The following is a 23,531-nucleotide window of genomic DNA, read 5'->3' as shown; positions in this document are numbered from 1 at the left end:
CGGCGCGGGGCTGCGCCACAGGTGCGCGCACACGGCTGCACGCGCACAGGCACCCACCTGCACCGGTGCACACGCACCTGCCTGCACATGCATGCACATGTGCACACGCAGCCACCCGCACACGCGTGCACCCACCCGCACAAATGCACATGCACCCACCTGCACATGCGTGCACATGCATATATGTACACGCATGCACACCTGCCCTCGCATACAGGCGTATGCGCGCACACGCATGACTCAAGGGCCCTGTGGGTGCCACCCCACGGGTGGAGGGCTGAGCGCTTCCCTGCCCCAGGATGCGAGGGAGCCCCTAGCCCCAGCTCAGGCTGCCTGGGGCGGGGAGTGGGGGCGAGTGCTTCAGCCGTGGCCTGTGTCTGTGCGAGCCCCCCAGCAATGAGGCTGCAAGCGTGTGAGGGCCCCCTCATGTGAAGCTGCGTGTGCCAGAGATGAGTGCCCCCCCCCAGACACGCACAGAGCCTGGGTGTGTAAGGGGAGGGGAAGCCCCCTGCAGGCGAGGGTGCCTGGGGCAGGGCTGTGTGTGTTTGGGACCCCTGGGCAGGGAGGTGGGGGCGGAGGCTGCAGGGGTCCTGTAGCTTTGGAGACCAGCCTGGCCCTATTCCTTTGTGGGGGAGCCCCAAGTTAGGAAACCAGTCGTGTCTGAAGAGCTCACAGTGGTGGGGACCCCCCGCCCCCTTACCATCCCCTGTTCTCTTCACTAAATGCTCATTCGTCCCCCAGCTGGAGCGGGGGGTAGCATTTGGGAAGATATCGTCCTTCTCTGCATTTCTCTGATTTGCCGTATTTATTAAGCATATGGACAGGTTTCCTGGCTCTCCGGCTCCTGTGCTATGTGGTTGCTTTCCCATGCGCTGGGAACCTCGCAGACCAGTTGCTGCTGTTTGGTGGGGCAGGTTGAACTGGAGGTCTGTAGGGGCTTGGATCCAGCGGGTTCCCGACCCCCAGCAGGAGAAGCTGTGGGCCCGCTGGAACGGGGAAGAGACTGGGAAAGTGCAGAGAGGACTAGCTCAGACCGGACAGTAATTCACAATTAAACTAGGGGTATGGGAATGGACAGAGGGTGCCGCAGGGCAAGCTCTGAATTCCAGTCAAGCTGTTGTCTGTGTTTCTGTCTTGGATATGATTTGGGGTCAGTGAGTTGTTGCTCTTCTGAAGGCAATGAAAGGGTCTGTAATGTGGGACGCGGGGGTTTCTGGTACTGCTGCTGCAGCTGCTAGGAAAACTTCCTCTCATTTTGAAATCTGATTAAACTGAGCAGAAAGGAGCTTTTACAGTCCTCCTCTTCTCAGAAGAGACCTTGAGCAATGGAGCTTAAATCGAATTCAGCCGCAGCTTTGGGCCTCTGAAGAGTATGGCTAAGCAGTCAGCTAGGACAGGTTGAGGGGATTCTCCTTCCCCTCCCTTACAGGACATTTACGGTTGCTCAAGTAGAGTTTATCATTTTTTTTTTTTTTTCGTTTTGAGGAGGGACAAAACTGCAGCAGTCACTGCTGTCAAAAAAAAAAAAAAGTGCATTTAGCATTTGTGATGGACACTCCTGCAGCTTGAAGTCTTTTTCTCTACTACAGAGCAAAAGGTGTGTAAGCTTCCCTTTTACCGCCTTGCTCCCATATTTTCAGCCCTTACCTGGTGGAGTACCTCTAGGGAGAGATGCTTGCTGTGTTCATCTTTTCCTTGGATTTCCAGCAATGTAAGTGGTGCTGGGGTTGATTTTTTTTTTTCATGTTAACATATGCATAGGAAGGGGATGGAAACCCACCACCTCCTTTCACACAGTCACAAGACAGTAATGACTTCTGTTCAGTACATCCTCAGGCCAGATTTGGACCCCTAGATGAGAGGAAAAGGTCTGTAGAATCCAGGATAAATCCCTCTACAGCCATCTGATCCCATCTACTTAATGAGCTAAAACAAATTAACTCCTTTCTGATTTATCTGTTATGGGGAGAAATTTCCTGAACCCAGAAAGAAGACAGCGCATGAAAGAGATGGATATTTTTTTATGATGATATCCTCACTGATTCTAATTTACCCTGCCCAGGCTCACCAGCAAGGTAAGTAGACAGGATTTAGTGTCGTCTTGACTATCTTGAGACGCAAACCTGACAAATCTCCACATTTCTCCACACTGATTTGCAGTCAGCCTAGCTTAGTGTCAGTGATCTCAGCACATCTATCAATGTAATACATATACATTCCTCATTGTAATAGAGGAATTGATAAAAGTATGTTTACAAATGGCTCAAGCACTCCAATAAAAACAGGCTGTATTCTACCTAATATATTAGAAATAGAAGCACATCTCAAGGATTATTTTCTTGACATCCTGATTTCATATGATGACACCTGCACCTTAATGTATTAGAGGATGGATCACTGACAGGTTTCTGCTTATAACTGAAGGAAATAATGAAGTCTTGCAAACTTTGCCAAGTTCTTATTCCTTGTGCATGCTAAGAAAAGAAAACAGCTCACTTCCACAGCTGATCTGACCTTTTTTTGCTGTTTTACCAGGTTTTGTTTCTGTTTCAGAGCTATAATGAAGTTCCCTCCTTTTTCACTTCATATTTCAATAGGCTCCATAATGCCTACTTAAATAAGCTCTTCATTGGAATTTTCTTAATTCTTGTGCACCCCATAGGAGAGTTTCAGCCATGCAGTTACGTGCTGGAGATGGCATGTCTCCCATTCCAGCACTCCCAAGGAAGAATGAAATATGGCCTCAAAGGAGAATCGTGCATAATTAGAGGCTCAGAAATGACTTGCATAGCACTAAATAAAGGTGGTTTCCAATTAGGTTAATGAAGCTACATAAGGGCTTTATGGGACAGATTCACTGGAGCTGGTACAAGGAGGTATAAATTATACTCCCTGTGCTGCTGAAGCTCCTCAATCTCCAGAGGCATTCACTCCAGGGGGGGTTCTGAATTCCCCGGAGCGCTCCAGTGCCATGCCTTCATCCTCACCTTGGGACAAGGGAGGCTGCAGGTGCCAAGTATTGTAGCAACCTCCTTGTCTGCTAGATTCATTGTCGCCTGCACCAAACTTCATCCTGTGGCATTAGCTCAGTCCACCATGGTTCAGTCTTATGCAGTGGGGATTTGGAAATGCGTCAACAGCATCCCGTTTTTTCTCATCAAACTTCCTAGTTGGCCTGATGAAACAGTAGTGGTCCAATTGGCTCTTCCCTAGCAGTATGCTACTCTGGTATCTTTTTTGCTGGGGCTCACCAAAAGTTGTGTGTTTTTTTCAGATTCTGGAAAGAACATACGTTTATTGGGTGCTTGAAGGTTGCTTTGGTCGGGAGTTAAGCCATGCTAACTGAAGGCTATAAACAAGACCAGATGTTCCCAACTGTACATGCACAATTGCACCAACGAAACAGAATATACATTTGTCTGAACAAGTGGTGTAATGTAATGAGTGGCCAATTACACGTCTAACTGCTTATTTATGTAGTCATTCACCCCAGTGCATAAATGCACCAGTTTCAATTATGGGTTTAGATGTTCTAGACATTTTCTGTTATGTTCTTGAGGAAGGGGGGACATCTACCCCACATCAGATTCTCAAAAAATTCTGAAGAGAAATTTAAAATAAGATTTAAAACGATTAATATGTAATTAGTCAAAATAATACAGCTTCCCCCCCCCCCAATCATTACTTTTCTTATGTCTCCACACTGGCACTTTGGATCTAATAACTTGGTGGTTGTCTAATAACTTTAACCTTAGCATTAGTTAAAATGCTTAAATGCAAAAGAGTAGTAAGAGGTGAGCTCTTGGGGACATTCATCATACAAAATTGGATTTTTGTTAGCTGTGAAATTAAATACTGTGAAGCAGCTTTTTCACTCTGGCAATGATGAAAGCACCTTCCCATCCTGCTTCTTGTGCTCCTTTCTATGTGCTCAGGTAACGAGGAGAGCCCAGTTGTGCTGTAGAGAACTCCTGCATTGCAGAAACTCATTAAATGTGAGCAGAAAAGGGAGGGTGTCTGCCCTTTTATGATGGGGAAAGTTTTTTTTTTGTGGAGAAGCTTTTTGCATCCTTTTTCCCCCAAGGAAAAAATAGATAACATTTTTTAAAAAGCTTTTTTCCCCTCCATCACAAAGAAACAAAATTGAGTGCAAACCCTATTGGTTTTACAGTTCTTTACACAGATCTGTTGTGCATGTTTGGGATTTGCACAGAGCAGAGGGGAAAAAACTTGGGAAACATTTCCCTTCCTCAGCAGAGGCGGCTGTCCTGTATTCATCCTCATGGTTTCATTGCTCCTTTATGGAAACTCCGTGAAAAACAAACCAAGAGGACACTCAATAAAAGGCAAAATTCAGCTGAAATTGAATCTCTTAAGTGAAGGAAACTTGGTGCAAAAGCAGTTGCTGTGTTTGCAAGTAGCTCACGTCTCAAAGTCAATACCATGTCTGTGTTAAAATGAAATTTCATTTTTAAAAACAACAGAGCTGTGAATGCAGGTTAAATACAATGAGCTATATTCCCTTGTGTTGGGCTGCTGCCGCTCCATTCATGGAGGAGTACAGTTACTCCTCGCTTAACCTCGTACTTATGTTCTTGACAAATATGACTTTAAGCAAAACCCACTTACATCACAGTAGTTATCTACTAGCAGGCGGCGGCTGAACAATGTTATAACTGAACATTGCACATTTTAAACGAGTTTGTTCTCTAATAGATCAGCAATGTAATAATAAGACAATGTTAACTGGGATGATGTTAAGTGAGTATAGCTAAGAGGAGGATTGGCCTCGTGGTGCTAAACCAGTTTTGCCAACTCTCCTAGGCCCTTTCCAGTGGCCAACAAAGGGCACATGGTAAAGTGAAGGGGGCATGGCTGAGGTATGGGTCCGTGTGGCAACTGGCTGCCTGAGTGGTTTTTAGTTGCTTTAACTTATGCTGGAAGCCAGGTCTACTTCAGCTTGGCCCAGCCCAGTCCAGGATCACGGGTGCATAAGCCCAGTTTAAAGCCACCATTGTACCCAGTCTCTTTCTCTATGCTGTGTGCTTTTTCACTAGAACTCATGCTGGGGGCTATAGGCTTCAAATAAATATTTCCACCCATTCGATTCTCAGGAGGTTTTAAACCCTGCAAAGGGCTAAAAAGCCTTTAGGGTTAGAAAGCCACAGGGCATTCTCCCCTTTCTGGAGTGGGGAAGCTTGCTAGGATCCATCAGGTATTCAGAGGGCTCAGAGAGGGGACAGTCAACCTCAGTATACATCTGAGAGCCAAAGGCTGCGAGCTGGGCAAACTAGGTTCTCCAAGACGCACTTAGCATGGTGTGCATATGGAAAGTGGGCAGCACATTAGTTTCCTCAGTGATTTAGTGTGTGTTAATAGATTCATAGATGCTAGGGGCTGGAAGGGACCTCACGAGATCACTGGGTCCAGCCCCCCTGCACTTGAGCAGGAAAGACTGCTAGGGTCAGATGACCGCTGCAAGGTGTGCATCCAGTCATTTTTTAAAGATCTCCAGGGCAGGTGATTGTACCACCCCTGGGGGAGCCTGTTCCAGACCGTAGGCACTTGAATCCTAAAGAAGTTTCTCCTTATGTCCAATCTGAAACGATCTTCAAGCAGTTTGTGTCCGTTGTTTCTTGTCTTCCCCTGGGGGGCCTTGGTGAACAGATGCTCCCTGTTGTACGCCCCTAATATACTTACAGGCTGCCACCAAGTCCCTGCTAAATCTTCTTTTCTCCAGGCTGAACAGTCCCAAGTCTTTCAGCCTCTCCTCGTATGACCTGGTGTCTAGACCTCTTAATCATGTGTGTGGCCCTCCTTTGGACTCCCTCAAGCTCCTCCACATCCTTCCTGAAGTGCAGTGCCCTGAACTGGACACAGTACTCCAGCTGTGGCCTCACCAAGACCGAGCAGAGCAGGAGGATGACATCCTTAGTCTTGCTCGAGATGCACTGGTAGATGCATACCAGTGTTTGATTAGCTCTGCCAGCTACGGCATCACATTGGTGGCTCATGTTCATTGTGGTCTATCACGATGACCCCCAGGCCCCTTTCAGTTGTGGTGCTGGCAAGTGTAGCACAGCCGAGCCTGTAAGTGTGTTGCAGATTATTTCTCCCCAGAGGGAACACTTTGGATTTCTCTGTTTTAAACAATATCACATTTTGATCTGCTCACCTTGCAAGTCTGTCCAGGTCAGCCTGTATTGCCAGCCTGTCCTCAAGCATGACCACACTCCCCCATAATTTGGTGTCATTCACGAACTTTGCCAGTACGCTAATCCAAATAATTGAACATGCTGAAAAGCACTGGTCTGAGTACTGAATCATGAAGGATGCTACTGGTCCTATCTCAGAGCCAGTTACCTAGCCACCGGATCGTAAAAGTAGTTGAGGCTGCAGTTTCCCAATTTTACCATGAGGACATTGTGGGAGACTAAGTCAAAAGCCTTTTTGAAATCCAAGTATATGACTTCAACCTCATTTCCCTTATCTAGGTGGCAAGTTACCTGATCGTAGAAGGAAATGAGGTTGGTCAGGCATGCCCTGTCCACAATGAAGCCGTGTTGGCTGTCCTTTAGAATACTGCCTCCAGTTAGCCTAGCAATAATAGATTCTTTGATTTTTTTTTTCCCCCAGGATTTTTCCAGGGGTTGAGGTCAAACTGATTGGCCTGTAATTCCCTGGATCTTCCTTTCTCCCTTTCTTGAAGATAGGCACCACACTGGCCCTCTTCCAGTCTTCTGGGACCTCTCCTGAGTGCCATGAGTCCTCAGATAGATTTGCCAAGATAAAGATGAATGTGAAGTCCCATGAAGTTGACATAGGAAATTATCACATCTCAATCCTGTTCTTCAATTTAGTGAATTTAGCTCTTGGCAGGTTTTTGCACCTTGTTCCACAAGTTGGACTCTTACTTTACCCTGGTAATTATATTACATTAAAATTACCTAAGGAGAACTGAGGAGTTTCCTTTCTTCCTGCAAAGCTATAAAGCTGAAGTGAGTGGGCGGAGGCTGCATAGACTTACAATAACCTTCTTATGAATGTATTCTGCTGTTGTTGAGACAGTGGTGACAGACACATTTTCTTCTGCATTACAAACAGAAAAGCCCCAGCAAAGCAGGGAGGGGGTCTGAAAATGGGATAAAACAAACATTTGCAAATTACAACTGGTCTAAAAATCAATGCAGCTAAATCACCCTGTAAATTAGGATATTCAAATATAGGAGGCTGGAGCAAGACTTAATATAATGCCAAAATAACCATTGCAAAGCAAACTGAACAACACCTATAAAACAGAAAGACACAAGAAAAACTGGATAATATTAGCTATGAGCCCATGAAACTGAAAAGCAATTTCCTTATCAGTAAGTAAAAACTAATGGGTATTTGGGTTGCTTCTCTGACATCAGCTCTGTGTTCTTTATAGTGGAAAATCTCCAAGGTGCAGATTTTAACTTCAATTTTTTTCCTGTATATTTTTAGTACTGTCGGATATACTACTGTATATTTTTACTACACAGACTGACTGAGATTTTAAGCCTGAATGTCAAAACTGCATATGTAAATGGAGGTCAAAAAGTGTACATGATCACGTGTCTGTTTTGTATATGCAATTAATGACAAAATAGGGTTATTTTTCACATGCAGATGGGTAAGTAGGTGTTTAGCTAGCAATCTGCATGTATAATCACATTAATTTGTGTCTTTTCCTATGCACAGCTGTATATTCATGGTCCTAAAAATCAATGCCTAGTAGACTGTAGTTAGAGCAGTAGTCTTGGATAATACTAGCAGAAGCCTAAAGTTTCTCTCTAAAATGCAGTGGATGTTACAATGGTCCATTGCTTCTGTCTCAGGCTTCCTCTTAATTATCTACACTTTGTTATGTGCACACTGGTGTTTCTATCTGTTAAAGCAACCATGAACCTTTATTGTACATACAAACAGATAGTCACCTCAAACTGTTCAACCAGGCAGCATTTTTGCCTGCTTGACAAATGTAGGTTTTTGGGTGCAGAAAATCAAAGCCTAGCTTAAGGATGGATTAAAAGCTTGTCTCAACATAAACCAGACATGCATCAGCTAGCTGCAGCGTTTGTGTGACTCTGAACTTAGCCAGGATCACTTTATTTAACAGATCTTTGGTGCCAGCAGACATGGCCCTGATCTGGAAAGCAGGAGACCCACATTGATGTTGGCTTCTGGCTGCCTCTTTCCATTACAGCATTAAAACAGCCTCACCCTCCTGTAGTGATTTATTTTTCCTTTTACAATGGAAATCTTGTTCCACTGAAGCTTTTTAAAAATAATTCTCCAAGACAATCAGATGGTATTTTGCAGAAATAGAGTAATCTGACTGGAGAGCTCTTTTGTACTGGGAAACATGAACAAATAAGCTAAGACCCGTATCTTGCAGATGATCACAAGTGGCCCAAGAACATCTTTTAATCAGACACACCATACCACTCAAGCCCATTCAGGAAGATGCAACAGTCCTTAATACAACACACAATTCTCTTCCTTTCTCCCTATCAAGGAGGTCAAGGAGGGGGAATGAAGGAAAGTGTGTGTGACAGGATTACAAGACTCTCAGTAGGATGAACATCAAGGAGTTTCGACTTAAGATCACATTCACACCTGAGTTGCCGATCCAAAAGCGGGGATGAAGCAGGTCCTGAGGATCTGAAGGCTTGCCAATAGCACAAGAGTTGTCTTATGTGTGCAGAAGCAGCCAAAATCTGGCTTGTCGTTGCTCCCTATGTTTTAGATTGTGTTGTACATGTTCTTTGGAACATGACCAAGTATGATGGCCAAAATTGTGTGGCTCAGTTCTACTGTTCCCTGCTTTTCTTTGTTCATTAGAAATCGTTAACCTTAAGCAGTATTCTGTGCAGAAATGGCAGCTCCATAGGGGATTTGGGTTGGAAATGCTTTGGATGAAAGGTAAGAGGAAAGAATTTTTGCTTCTTTTATTAACATTTACAGTTGAAGCAGGAATATGGCAGGAAGCAGAGCTCCACTCAGTACAGGACCTGGTGTGGAGGTAGAAAGGTCTTTACCTTACTCTGTAGGCTGACTTGGGGCCAAGCAGTCCGAGGGTAACTTGCAGCACCTTAAGATTATGTTCTGGTTTCGCCACCACTGACATGGGTGCTCTGCATCTTGGAGGGGGACAGGTGGCTTACAGATGTCTACACTAGTTCATGCAACCCAGGGATTCCCTCTGCAGTTTGTCCCCTTGGCACTGCTGAAGGTGTTTTCCTCCTCTGTGACCAGGGAGCAGACAACTGCTAGGGTCTGTTGCACAAAAAGGAGGAGGAGGGAACCTGGCAAAGCTGCACCCTATGGAGTCCAGTTTTATAGGGAATCCTGAGTTGCAGGGAATGGGGATTGCATGCTTTAGATACCTATGGGTATCTTGCCAGTTAATCTGGTGAGGCCCCTCTGCCTGTGGTCTACCTATAAATGCAACCCAGCATCAAAACCAACATGGTGAGTACTCAGCAAAAAGGAACGGAGGGGTAAAATTTCCTTTTATCCATCACTGCTTTTGACCTTCTAAGAGTCAAAGCACAACCTGTAAGCAAATTTGAATCTTCAAATTTGAATTTGAAAGCTGGATCTCAGTGCAAGATTTAAGCCATGGCACCCTGGTGAGCCTTGAGATCCTTTCAAGGGTGGCATAGGGTGCACTGTTATGTGGGACAACATGATTCAGAAGATAAACCCAGAGATTCAAATAGAAATCCATAGTATCCAAAATATTTTGATATATGGTCTTTCCTGAGTTCTTTGCAACAGAAGAATTGCTGGCATTTTTGAGGGGTTCCTCACATCTGAAAAGGTTGAGAACCACTACTCTAAGCCTTAATCTCAGCCTAATGTAGAGCTAGAAACTGTCTTCATGATTCAGCAACTTAATTCGCATTGGTGCCCTTCAAATACCATATGGCCCCCACGTACTTCCTGCAGTGTGGTCAATTTATCTGCCACGGAGGGATGAAAGGCTCCAAGATATGAACCCATGTTTCCTTAGAGAGTCCAGCTGCTTGGTAGATGGGATCTAGATTCCTAAACCAGCAGTGTAGAAGGGCACTCACAACAACTAACTTGATGCCTCTCCCGTCTAATCTCTTGAGGCTGCGCTCTGATGCTTGGACAGCAAACCATTGGGAGCAATATGATCACTGAAGCACTTATATAGCTTGGCTCCCCCTTAATCCTCACTTCCACCAGCAATACCTTTGAAATGTTCCTACAGGATGCCCCTCAATCACTGGTAGGTAAAGCTACCCAAAACCAACACCCAGTGACTTGTGCAGAGAACCAACCCAGTGTCTTGAGAGTGTCATGAACCAGGCCAACCTGGTCCAGGGAACAGCAGTGCTCAGGAGGAAGTAATTGGGGAATTAAGATCTATTGGCAGGCTGTATTGGCAGTTTAACACCAATTAGTGTCTTAAAATACATTTACACTCAAAGCCAATTTAGTTGCTACTTGAAGTAATTAGCTCCATCTGTCTGAGTGCTGTTTTTGGAGGCCTGTCTGGCATTTTTACCTATGTACAGATACTAGTTTGTGGTTGCTCCATTTGTGAGAGCCAGTCATCAGTATTCATGGAAAGAAATACTATATCCCCCAAAGCTATTAGCTCATTAGATATCCACTAAGTAGTCTCATGTCTTGATTGAGATGCTGCAGTTAAAGGTCTGTTAGCAATTCAATAACATTTTGTGATTAACAGTGTGGTCTAGTGGGCTAAGCACAGGCCTGGGAGCCAGGAACCTGAGAACTTGAACTCCAGGCTGACACTGACTCCTTGAGTAATCCTGGGCAAATCACTTCACTGCTCAGGTTCTCCATCTGCAAAAAGGAGGTGGGAATAACACTTCCTTCGCTCAGTAATTCACAGAAATTGGAGATGGTAAAAATTCAGCTAAGGTCTCCGAGAGCAGGGTAGGATATTTCTCCGCAGCATGTTAATGATCCCTTTGGTGCATTTTAACTTTAAAATTCTAAATACTGGGGCTTCCACCCTTGTTGATGAGAGACAATCTTGCACTTGATACACTCTGTCAACTTCTTGATATCCTACCCACATCTTTCCCTTCTCACAACCATCATGTTCCTTCTGGTTATACCCCCTCAGGGCCTGTTAAATCATTCAAGATCCAAAGAGAGAAGGAGCCAAATTGTTATCACTCGACCCCTAACTAAAGCATTCAGATCCTGCACATGCCTCAAGCTCTGTATTCAAACACTGTATTTGGTGGCTCATGTCTTGGAAAAGACCTTCCTGCTAGTGGGCAAGGCAAACTGTTCCCAAACTGGTGGGAACTGCAGAGAAGGTAGTGCTAGCCTACCTCTGCTCCTCTCACTTCCTCTCTGTGCATGGCTAGGTCTGTATAGTTAATCCCTTTCATGACTGTATCCAAATTAGGGACAAACTGTTCCTGCATCTAGGGTAGAAGCATCTGTCAAAATGGCTCACTCACCTGCTTTCTCAGCTCTTAGATTATGACTGTAGCTGTTCCCTGGGTCTAGCTATCTTCAACAACTTACTATCCTGAATGGCTCCTACAACCACTTACCAAGCAGATCCTCAGAGCAGGTACTGAGCACACCCTACCTGTCTTCCCACTTCATCACTGAGTGGGATCTGTCCTCTCCATTGACATCTGTCCTGTTGGTCTCGGTCTTCCTTAGAGCATGGTGACAATTCTTACACAGTGCCTTCACCTGTGTTCCTTTTGCAATGCCTGCTGTTTTATTATTCAGTGCCCTGCATCTTACTTATTAGATTGCCCACATGATGCTTAGGTGGAAGAAAAAGAAGAGAAATAATGCAGGCATTAAATATCCCAGAAGCAGGCTAACAGCTATTAAAACATATAATTATCCCATTATTTTCTCTCCCCCTCTTTGTTTTTAAACGGAGCAAAATATTTTTCCATTTATTTGTTATCAGTTGAAGAAGTGAATATTCTGAAAGCCCTCAAATGTTCCACTCCACTACCCCCTATTAACTTTCTAAGCACCCAGGAACCTTTGGCCCAGCTTCATGAAATAGCAAGGAAACTAATTAGACCAATAAAGCACAGTGATTTAGTCAGGCACCCTGAGAAAGTGAACATAACTTTTTAAATTCTTTTTTAATATACAGACATTAGCAAGCTAGTTTCTTGCGATCTACCCTGGCAGGAAATTTAATGAGGAATTACTGGAGTAAACAAACAAACAAATTACCTATGAGAAACAGCAATGCAGTGTTGGAAGGGGATGACAATTCGCTATTCTTTTCAGCGATGGCATCTCCTGGGTGTCCCCTCCAGAATGGGATTCAGCAGTTTCTCAAAAAACGGTGTGTCTGTATCATTGTTCTTCTTGTGCCGTTTCATATTTTACCTGGCAATGGAAATCAGAAGAGCTCTCAAGGGTTATGCAGATGAGTTTCAGGAGCTTCACATTGTAGCACAGAATGAAGAACTGAGTTCAGGTCTTTAGATGATGGCAACTTGGTGTCACTCTGACTCCAGTGCAACAACAGTGAGGATCTTGCCCCTGGTTTATAAGGAGAAAAGACATCACAAGACTTCGAAAATGGTGTCCAATAACATAAAGTAGACCATTCCAGTCAATGAATACACTGTGGTTATAAAATCCAAGTCCTGCTACATATAGCAGGAGTGGCTGTGATACTCTTTGTGTAGCCATTTCACAACTCCCCCTTTCATACACATCTACAGCTAGAATTTAGGTGACAAAGAGAAAATCCAGCAGTCTGCCGTAGCCTGGGAATTTGCTGTTACTGCAGTATAACAATGAGATGACTTGCATAGGAAAGGACATCATTATAAAAGAAAACACCATGAGACAGATGCACCAGTGTTGGCACTTAGTGTATCTTTGAGATGCAGCCATACACTGTTGGTTCCAGCAGGTTTTTTAATGGCATAAAGCATCATATGCCTCCAAAAATGTTTTGTGGAAACACTGTGCTGGCTCTCTAGCCTCTTTGCACTTCAGGGGCTGCATGTCATACAAGAAATACTACATGACAGAGTGCCTATGGGTTGTGTACACCCCTTGTGTCAACGGTGAGATTTGAAGCCATGTGGGTAGTTTCTTTAGCAGCTTGAATCAGATAGCTTGGCTACAAACTTGGTGGTGTGACCAACCTGGTGAGAGCAGTTTTTAGCAAATGCTTCCTGCTTTTAAAACCTTTACAGAGTCTAACTGGCCGTTATCTATCCCACTTTTGAGTCCAGTGTCCCTGCTTCAGGGAGGCAAGGAGGAGTCTTGCCCTTACAGCCTCAGCAGTGGGAGGCAGAATGTCCCATCAAACTTCATAGCATGCATGAATGTCTCAGCACTTGCACATTTTGAAGGGCTGCTTAGTACCAGCCCCTGCCTGCTGGTTGTACTGTGAGAGCTGGGGAGGAAGGGGAAGGTGGGACTACATGGATGCTTTGTAAGGGAGGGAGGAGGATATGCTCCTGGAGTTCCTCTCAATCACAGCACTGCAGTTATGCCTGGTTAATGCACTGTGAAATGTGTGGGGGGACCCCTTACATCTTCCTCCTGCCTCATAATGTATCTCTGGAAAAGGACAGGCACAGTCTGGCCCTGCTTGTTGTTGAACCCGTGTGTTGGCTTTTTTGTCCAACACTTGGAAGACAAACATAGAGCCCCAGATGTGCTAAGTTAGGTGCACGCCTACATGCAGTTGGGCAGGCATGTAGCAGGAGTGCTTCCCTTCATCTGCACTGATCATTGAGAATCCGGCTCACCGTGACTGCAGCACGGCAGCTGCAAATGCTCAGGGGTCTTGCAGCCGGGTGTTCAGTGGTGATGATGAGCACCCACAGCTGCTAGCCATGGTAGCTGCACCTGTGGGAGTTCACTCATTATGTACCTCACAGCCTTTCCCCACTTCTCTTTCCTACTCACTGGGGTGACCAGAGGCCAATCAGTTTCTTTAAAAAAAACAAACCAGGGAGAATTGTGTGAGATTAAAACAGCATCATTTATTTAGTAATACAGCAGGTAATTTGGGGATAGAAACAGATGGAAGCAGGACAGGAGGGCAATGCCAGAGGGTTAACTTAATAAAGTGAGTCTTTAAGAGGGGCTTAGGAGGAGAAAATGGTTGAGAGCCATGGGGAGGGATTGTGGAAGGGTGGGGGTGAATGAAGATGCAAAAGGTTTACATAACTTATTGGCATGTTACTGTCCCAAATGAACGCAAAAATAAAAGCTGTTTGCTGGAGAGAGAATGAACCCAGCTTGTCCCCTGGAGTAAAAATCTTTGGAGGAGGGGTTGGTTCTGGCTGGTGTGAAATGGCCTACTTTCATGGATATGCATGAAGCTAAACAGATTGAGAGGGAGCTGGGGAGCTGGCCCAGCTTAAAAATAAGCCGAGTTCATGAACAAGCAGCAGCATGGATGGGACAGAAAGTTGTTTTCCAGGTTGGTTCTTGTAGTGAGCTCACCATGCAAGTACTTGAAAAGACATTCACCAAACAATACCATCAACAGAAGAAGTTTTATATAGTAGTGATCACTTGGACTCAAGACCAGCTGCTGTTCATTTGCCTTCAGCCTGTTGGCTTTTTGGCCTTTTGATCCAGGAGGTACTCTCACATTGAATAAGGAATTGATTGGTTGGTTGAAGGGCATGTCTGGGTAAGGAGAAACACCATGTAAATTGTCTTTTTCCCCCCGCTTCCTTCCAGCAAGCCAGCAAACTTGGACCTGTTAGTTTACTTAATTAAAGAGAACAACCCTTCTGCTCATCTATGCCTCTGAAAGGGTGCGATCCATATCCCATTGGAGATGGAGTCTCAATGGAAGGACTCCATATGGATCAAAACTTAAACCAACTTCTTCCTCTGAGTAGTCCCCTTAAGCATCTCGGGTGAAAGCTTTTGATCCCAGTGAAGTCATTTATTCAAGTCACCGATCCTTGGTTTCAGTGTAGATCGTGAACTCCTTGGGCAGGGATGGTTTTCGGTTTGGGGGAGAATTTCAGGTCACAGTCCTCTTTGCAGGCATGATTTTGTCCTTGTAAAATGTGTGGGCTTAACATTTGCACCAGTTGCCTACCTAGGGGTGGGTGAGTGAGGCACCAGCCCAGGGAGCTGATGTAGAGGGGCCTGCAAGATTGGCAGCAGCTGCTGGCAGCCCCGCCACCACTGCTGCCTAGGATGCAAACGCTGCCTGTCATGCATCTGATTTATGCCAATCTATGAGTCTAGCTTTAGTGAGCCTGCAGTTGGCTGCCTGCAACTTTTATTTGTTTTTGCAGGTGGAAGTCATGTCTACCCACAGGGCAGCTGGGCTCACAGATAGTCTTGAGAGGGAAGGCACAGAATTTTAGGTTTGCTGCTCTTTCTGAAAGAGTTTTATATGGAAAACTGCTGCCTTTTCAGCTTATCTTTCTCAGAAAGGATGGAGAGCTGTAAAATCAACCGAAAAATTTATTTAAACAGCAAATAAACTGCTCAAGTGCATAGCTTGATTTCTTATGGAATTCCTGAAATATAAATGGACAGGAGAGTGAAGAGCCAAAGGAGGCAGAGCAGAGTTTTCTTCTACCCAGGTTTGAAGTGATATATTTCTCCTCCCCTTTCAAAGGCATGCATTGGTATTTGTATTTATTACAACAAGCAATCATTGACTGGTCTGACTTTTGCCAGCAAATCAGGGACATGTTTTCAGCCTGCCCGCTTCTGTGAGTGGAACCGACTGGCCCAGGAGAGGTGCTTACAATTGTTTTTTGTACACAAATGGCTATTGATGAGCACAAATCAGGCAGAAGGATGGAAATGCAAACTGAATGCGGATGCCTTGAGCTTGACTGAAAACCTAGTCCCCAGAAATTAGGTTTAACTGGTGTGAGCCCACCCTCTCCGTGAGCGTGCATCTTCCACAGGCAGAAGGGAATGGTCAGCAAAATCCTCCATGCAGCCCCCGCCTTTAACTCAAATGGGGCTAGGATGTCATTCATAGTGAGAAACATGGGACAGCTGGATCGGCAAGTGGCCTTTTACTCATGTAAAGTACACAAGCTGGAAGGTTTAAAAAGCATTACCGTGCAGCTAATCAGTGTAATCTGTAATTAAATACACCATACTGTAATTGAGTGAGATTACCAGCAGCTATGCAGTCCAGCCTGATCCTATTATCAGCCCAGTGCACAATCTGTTAGCTCGTTGCCACATTCTGTATTAACTGTGTCACTTCCTTTATTCACAGCGCCAATGATGTGTGTGCGGTTCTGGCAGCTGGCTTTGTTCTAGCCGCAGCCTGAGGGAGGCATTGGGCCAAAAGTGCGTCTTCCAAGAGCAGTCCTCCCTTGGGAAGTTGAACATTCTTTAATTAACCAAAAATCAGTCTCACTTATATTTGCATCCTGTGTTGCAGATGGGAAATGCCTCCAACTCCTCAGCATTCATTTCCACCTTATCAGAGCAAGAAGACCTCATTTTTGGAACCCTTTATTCACTCTTTGGTAAGGAAAGACTGCCTGTTGTACAGTCACATGCCCACCCTCATCAAGGACAACACAGACTACTGAAATGCCTGTTGCAGTTTTTTGGATTCCTTGCATTTACTCTCACTACCATTTAAAAGTGATGGCATTATATTTGCATTCACGTCGCAATACCACATTGAAGTTATTAGATGAGATTTAGCTACAAAATATTTGCAGCATCACAAAGGGAACTTATATCAACATTTAATTACTAAACAAAGACTTACACCATTAGGAAACATGACTTAGCTAGAACTAACCAACTGTAGGACATTTTCTAACCGTAAATGGTTTTCTTAAACTTTAAAGAATGAAGATTTTTAGAGTGCTCATGGAAGATGTTATTTGTAAAAGGAAAAAATCTAGCACCTTTTGAGTAGGTTTAAATTACAGGCTTGTTCTTGTACAGGAAGGGAGCAAAGGAGAACTTACTTTCAGAGCTTACTTTGAGGTCCGAGAACATGCTCTCCATTCCTGTTAGTTCCTAAATAAAGCATTCTTTAAGACATTTAAGCCTCTTTTTAAAACCTAAATATGTTTTGAAGCCTGTTGCTTAGGATAAAACCATGCCTAGTCCATGTGATATCTTATGCCAGACTGCTGTGTCCTGGTTTTTGATAAAAACAATCTGTTGGTAGTTTCCTTTTGAATTAAGGCTCCTTAGATTTGTAGTCTACCATTTATAGCATTAAAAACTTCCAATTAAAAACTTCTATTGAACATTTTAAACAAGACACAGATCACACTATCAAAAGCTTATATACATCTTTCAAAATGCAACTTAAAGAAAAATGTCATAGAAAGGTTTTAAAGCAAAATCAAAATTACATGTTCAGACTTTCAAAGTTGTTTTATGGCTTGGTGTGGGGTATTAGTGTAGAGACACAGCTCACCAAGTACATCTACACCAGGGGTAGGCAAAATGAGGGCTGGTTGCTGGATGTGGCCCACCGGACCATCCTATCTGGCCCGGGGGACCCCTAAAACATTTAGAAAATTAATATTAATCTGCCCTGGGCTGCCTGTCATGTGGACCTCGATGGCTTGCTGAAACTCAGTAAGCGGCCCTCTGTCCAAAATAATTGCCCGCTCCTGGTCTACACGTTGCCGTATAGCGATATTGTTATGGTGCCATGCTTTTAGTACTTCCTTTTGGAAGTACTAAAAGCATGGTGCAGTATGGGTGATTACTGTGCTGCGCGCACGGATACATTTTGCTGCTACATTGCTGTAACAGTGCACTGTACCTGGGGAGTGTGCCACTATGGCGATGTAGCTGATCATGTATAGACACACAATTGCTATGTTGCCATAGGGTGATGTATAGACTCACCCACTGTATCTGGGGCCAGGGACCTCAGGGTTTTCAGGACCTGTGGCTTCAGTGAACTGGCCCACAGCCAGGACTTCGTTCTTTTCAATAAGGAATTTTGAATGTCTTTTTTTTCCCCCCTAATTGAAACCAAATGAAGTTGTAAACATTTCAGATTTTGGAGATGGTCAGCCTTTCTCTGCTCAGCTCCAATAAAAAGTGTGAGCTGAGAGAGGAGTCCTATGGCAGACACTAAGGTATAGAGAGAGATGAGTAAGTCCCAGGAAACAAAAGCGAAGGACTCTTTACAAAGAGCACCAGGGCTGCCCAGTATTCACAGGGTCACATCCTGCTCTGTGACACTGGTGTAAATCTAGAGCAACTTGTTTGCAGTCATAATACTTACTGGTGTAACCGAGCACAGACTTTTGGTGCACAGTCCCATGCAGCTGTCTGTCTTACATGTGACTTGTCTCCTGTGGGTTTCAATAGGGAGCAAAGGAAATTAATCCGTGTCAGTTCTACCAACTAAAAGGCAGGGTAGATATTGCCAGAAGATGCTTAAAGTTGCTTGGAACAGAAGGATGTCTCCTGGCAGACACAGACTGGACTAATCACTTGATTGTCTCTGGAAAAAAGTTGCTTGTTGAATAAAGGGATCACCTGAGTCATCTGATCAGGCCTGGGCTCCTGAACTAGATACAACTCACCCAATGTCTGTAAGACCATCTCCAAAACCTACAAACCAGGGAGCCTGCCCTGACCTCTGAACTCACCTTCATAGCTGAAAGCCAGGCTGGTCACATCCTTAGAGTTTCATTCTATGCTCTTCCAGTAAACTGGGACTGTGCGCGACAGGTCACTGTAATGTTGAAAGGTTCCCAATAGCTGTGCTGGCAGCTCTTATGATTTTATCATGAATCTTATGTTTCTCATGAAACCACAACTCCTGCAGACACATAAATAAAGGAGCATCTTAGCATTCAATGACTGAAGTCTTTAGCTCTTACACTTCTGAGCTTTTACTCCACAGATATAACCTAACAACTTCTTAAAGACTCTAGGGCCATGAGACAAAAGTAGAGAACCCAGGCTGTTATAATTAAATATCATGATTTTCCAAATCAGCATTGTGATTTTCAAGGGGTCTTATTGCTAATGATCTGCATTTTGTATACTTACTTTCCTCTTATCCAAGTCTGATGAGCTTCCTCTTCTGGAGGTAAGTCAGCCCAGGAGCAGCACACCCAGCAGCACCCATCACAAACCCAGGAGCACAGAAAATCTTGTTCCTGTACTTGTCTTGTTCTGATTCTTGGTTGGAGACTCCCTTCTGTGGGGGATGGAGGGATCCATCTGCCAGCCTGACCTGTTGTCCCAGGAGGTCTGCTACGTGCCTGGAGCACAGATTGGAGATGTCACAAGGATTACTGAGACTTATCCAACCATCTGACTACTACCCCATGTTGCTCATACATGTGGGCACCGATGATACTTCCAGGGGTAACCCTGAACAGATCAAGAGTGGCTACAGGGCTCTGGGTGCAAGGGTGAAGGGGACAGGGGCATAGGTCGTGTTCTTATCAATCCTTCTGGTCAAGGGGAAGGGCCCTGGCAGGAGTGGACGGATCCTGCAGATCAATACATGGCTGCGCAGGTGGGGTCGCCAGCAGGGATTCGGCATCTTTGACCATGGGATGTTCCAAGAAGAAGGCTTGCTAGGAAGAGGTAGGGTCCATGTGACAAAGAGAAGGAAGAGCATTTTCGCAGACAGTCTCACTAACCTAGTGAAGAGGAGGGCTTTAACTAGGTTTGCCAGGGGATGGAGAACAAAGCCCTGAGGTAAGTGGGGGACCTGGAGGAAGCAGAAGCAGGAGAAGGCAGCAGGGGAGGCCTCATTCCTGAGAAAGCAGGGCAATTGACTGGTTACTTTAGGTGCCTGCACACAAATACACGGAGCCTGGGAAACAAGCAGGAAGAACTGGAAGTCTTTGCACAGTCAAAGAACTATGACATGATTGGAATAACAGAGTCTTGGTGGGAGCTTGCATGACTGGAGCACTGTCGTGGATGGGTACAAACTGTTCAGGAAGGACAGGGAGGGGAAAAGAGAAGGAGGACTTGCACCTTATGTATGATTGCCCAGAGCTCCAGTATGGCAGCCAGTATCAAGTGGAGTGCCCCAGGGGTCGGGCCTGGGCCCGGCTTTGTTCAATATCTTCATTAATGATCTGGAAGATGGGATGGATTGCACCCTCAGCAAGTTTTCAGATGACACCAAGCTGGGTGGAGTATTAGATACACTGGAGAGTAGGGCTAGGATTCAGAGTGACCTAGACAAATTGGAGGATTAGACCAAAAGAAATCTCATGAGGTTCAATAAGGACATGTGCAAAGCCTTGCACTTAGGACAGAACAATCCCATGCACAGGACAGGCTGGGGACTGACTGGCTAAGCAGCAGCTCTGCAGAAAAGGACCTGGGGGTTATAGGGGACAATAAGATTGATATGAGTCAGCAGCGTGCCCTTGTTGCCAAGAAGGCTAACAGCATACTGGGCTGCATTAGTAGGAGCATTGCTATCAGATTCAGGGAAGTAATTATTCTGCTCTATTCTGTACTGGTGAGGCCACATCTGGAATAGCGTGTCCAGTTTTGGGCTCCCCACTACAGAAAGGATGTGGACAAGTTGGGGAGAGTCCAGTGGAGAGAAACAAAAATGGCTAGGGGACTGGAGCACATGACTTATGAAGAGAGGTGGAGGGATCTGGATTTATTTAGCTTGCAGAAGAGAAAACTATGGGAGGGATTCAATAGCAGTCTTTAACTATCTGAAGGGTGGTTCCAAAGAGGATGGAGCTGGACTGTTTTCAGTGGTGGCAGATGACAGAACAAGGAGCAAAGGTCTCAAGTTGTAGCAAGGGAAGTTTAGGTTAGATATTAGGAAAAACCTCACTAGGAGGGTGGTATAGTACTGGGATGGGTTACCTAGAGAGGTGTTGGCATTTCCATCCTTGGAGGTTAAGGCCTGGCTTGACAAATGATCTGGAATTGTGGCCTGACTTGACAAATGATCATTCCCTGGCTGGAATGATTTAGTTGGGGATGGTCTTGGTTTGAGGAGGGGGATGGACCACATGACCTCCTGAGGTCCCTTATAACCCTAATTTTCTATGATTCTATGACACTTAAGACAAGGATATTACATTGTTTTATACAGCTTGAGCTCGTATGTTAATTAGGAACGTTGGTCCACATTTATGTCCCACATAAGGGTCTTTGCAACCTGGAAGGTGTGCAAGTACTACAAATGCTGGGTTGCACATCCAGCCAATCTATGAATGCATGTCCACACAGTCCCAGAAATGCACACAAAGAATACACGCTTGCAAAAACATACAGAACTGGATTTGTTGGCAGAAATTTGAGTGGCTGGTGGGTTGGCAGCAGTGGCTGCTAAGTGTGTACACATCCATGGTTCCACTGCATCCGCTGTGCTGCTGGAGCACAAAGTGCACCCTTGAAAGTGCATGGGAGTGTCTACTTACCCCTTCCTGCTGCTGGGCATCAACAGAAGCCTACTTTAGCTCAGGAGAGTGGATGTAACTGCTGGCAGAAAGGGAAGCATGTGTGCTGCTACAGAGGAACCTGAGGTAGACACACTCAAAGATCTGGAAGAATGTAGTATAGAGTAGACCACAGACCTGGGTACATATGCACCCCTGGTCATACATGTATGAAAGAGTGCACAGAAGCACCCATATGGAGCAGAATCATAGAAAATGAGGGTTGGAAGGGATGTCAGTTGGGGATGGTCCTGCTTTGAGACTAGATGACCTCCTATCTCATCCCAGCCAAGAGATCGGCACAACAGCAGACATGGAAAGAAACAGGTCTGCACTCCACTCACAACTATGCTGGAGATGGTAAAGCTGAGAATGCCAGGTCCTTCTAGATGGCTATGAAGGATCCTAGAAGATGCTAAAGCTGGCAAAATGAGATGTGAGGGAAGGAGCCAAGAGAGATTTACAGAGCTCTAACTGGGCTGGAAACAAGAACAAATATTTCCAAACCTTTTCCATCAAGTGACCCTGACAGCACTGGCCAGCAGTTTACTCAGAAGCAAGCCCCACTGCTAATGTATTGAGGAAAACATCTTTGTATTAGCCATTATACATCTTACGTATGCAAATTGTAATCAGAATATTTAATTTACAGCCTAATCCATTAGGAAGTAATTCCAGTACCATGTAACCTGCCCCAGGAGTAGCTGGGGGCCCCTTGGTGGATACATAAAAACACACTTTAAATGAACCTAATGTTGCTTAGTAGCATGAGAAAACCCTGGGCATAACAATTTAATTACTGCTGGGTTTTTTTAATACGTTGAAAAGAAAACACCAGCTTTTCCCTGTCGTTTATGCTAGATTTTCCCTTAATCTTCATGATATCCTCCTCCTTGTTTACTTTGTAAGCCCAACATTGTACAGCACAGACTCACACTAGGGAGATTTTTTAATTTCTTCCTGGCAAACAAACATGCCTAATTACTTGGCATCATATCGCAACAGCAGCAGCAAAATACACATCATGTATCTACGTGGAAATGGCCGGGCTTGTCTCTTCTTCAGTCATCAGAAGCAAGTTTTGTATTGGACTCTGTGCCCTGCATGCGCCTACCTGGTGATCAGCCTGCCACCCTGGGCCCATGTGTTCTGAAGCATTTCTAGCAGCAATTGGAAGTAATGACATTTAAAGTTGCTCTCAACACCCTCAGAGCCTGATGCCATAGTGAGTTAGTTTCATGGATGTTCTGCGCTGAACTATTTAAAGCCACTTTCTTTACCAGCATGTCCAAGAAATATGTCACGTGTTGGGGTGCGACAGACCTTGAACAGTCTGAAGACACTGCTGTCCTTGAAACACTTCAGATGATGCATCCAAGACAGCTTCAAGTTCTCTGGCTCTGGCTGGTTACTTGGTGCTCCTTAAAGCAAGGTGTAGGGGGAGCTAATATGAGAACAGATGCAACTCTACAAGATAATGTAGCTATGGTAGTACAAAGGACTCCTGCCCTAGCACACCCAGTATTAACTATTTCGTTCCAAGAGGCTAAGCAGACAGACTGAACTGAATTCTAGTGCAGTCCCATATCTTGTCTCCAACCAGTCTGATTTCTGAGTACTCATTAACCAATGCATAAGGTACTGAGATGAAGGAGAGGTGCGTAGTTAGGAGCTTTGCTGATCATGCCCGTCTTGGAGGAGCATCCCCAAAGTACTCACTATACTCCCAAATTCCCCCGTTTCTCAGTTCCCCCTTGATTAAGAATTAAGAAGATATGTTATTCAGAGCATTATACCAATCCTAAGGCCAGTCCCAAGGTCTGTGCATGTGAGGTGCATGTGTTCTCCCCTCACCACATTTGGACGGGCAGGGAAGAGTTGGCCTCTGGGTACACATAGAGGATTGGTTAAGTGAACACAACCCCACAGTGAGATGGCCTGTGACCAGCAAAACGCATACCTGCCTATAGGGATGCATCCCACTCCCAGTCATTCACTGATCCTGCAGCTGGCAAGCTGGGCTAGCATTTACTGGTTGGTTTCTCTCTAACTTTCTCAGGCATCGTCTCTCTCTTTGGGAACTCCCTGCTCCTGCTGGTGGCCTATCGGAAG

The 23,531-nt window shown here is 45.0% G+C and overlaps 1 protein-coding gene across 1 annotated transcript in view; it reads left to right on the top strand.

Moving 5' to 3' along the window:
• Positions 1-16,154: 16,154 nt before the first annotated feature.
• LOC102370130 (opsin-5-like) overlaps positions 16,155-23,531 on the top strand; it is a 22,106-nt gene continuing 14,729 nt past the window's right edge. Inside the window, 3 exon segments of the mRNA XM_025197374.1 lie at positions 16,155-16,335; positions 16,430-16,517; positions 23,479-23,529. Coding sequence (XP_025053159.1) covers positions 16,430-16,517; positions 23,479-23,529 — 139 coding nt within the window. The 5' untranslated portion in view covers positions 16,155-16,335.

Source organism: Alligator sinensis, unplaced genomic scaffold (genome assembly GCF_000455745.1).
Source record: "Alligator sinensis unplaced genomic scaffold, ASM45574v1 scaffold115_1, whole genome shotgun sequence".
Taxonomy (NCBI): Eukaryota; Metazoa; Chordata; order Crocodylia; family Alligatoridae; genus Alligator; species Alligator sinensis.
The sequence above is the reverse complement of the archived record's forward strand: the minus strand, read 5'-3'. Positions and strand labels throughout refer to the sequence as shown.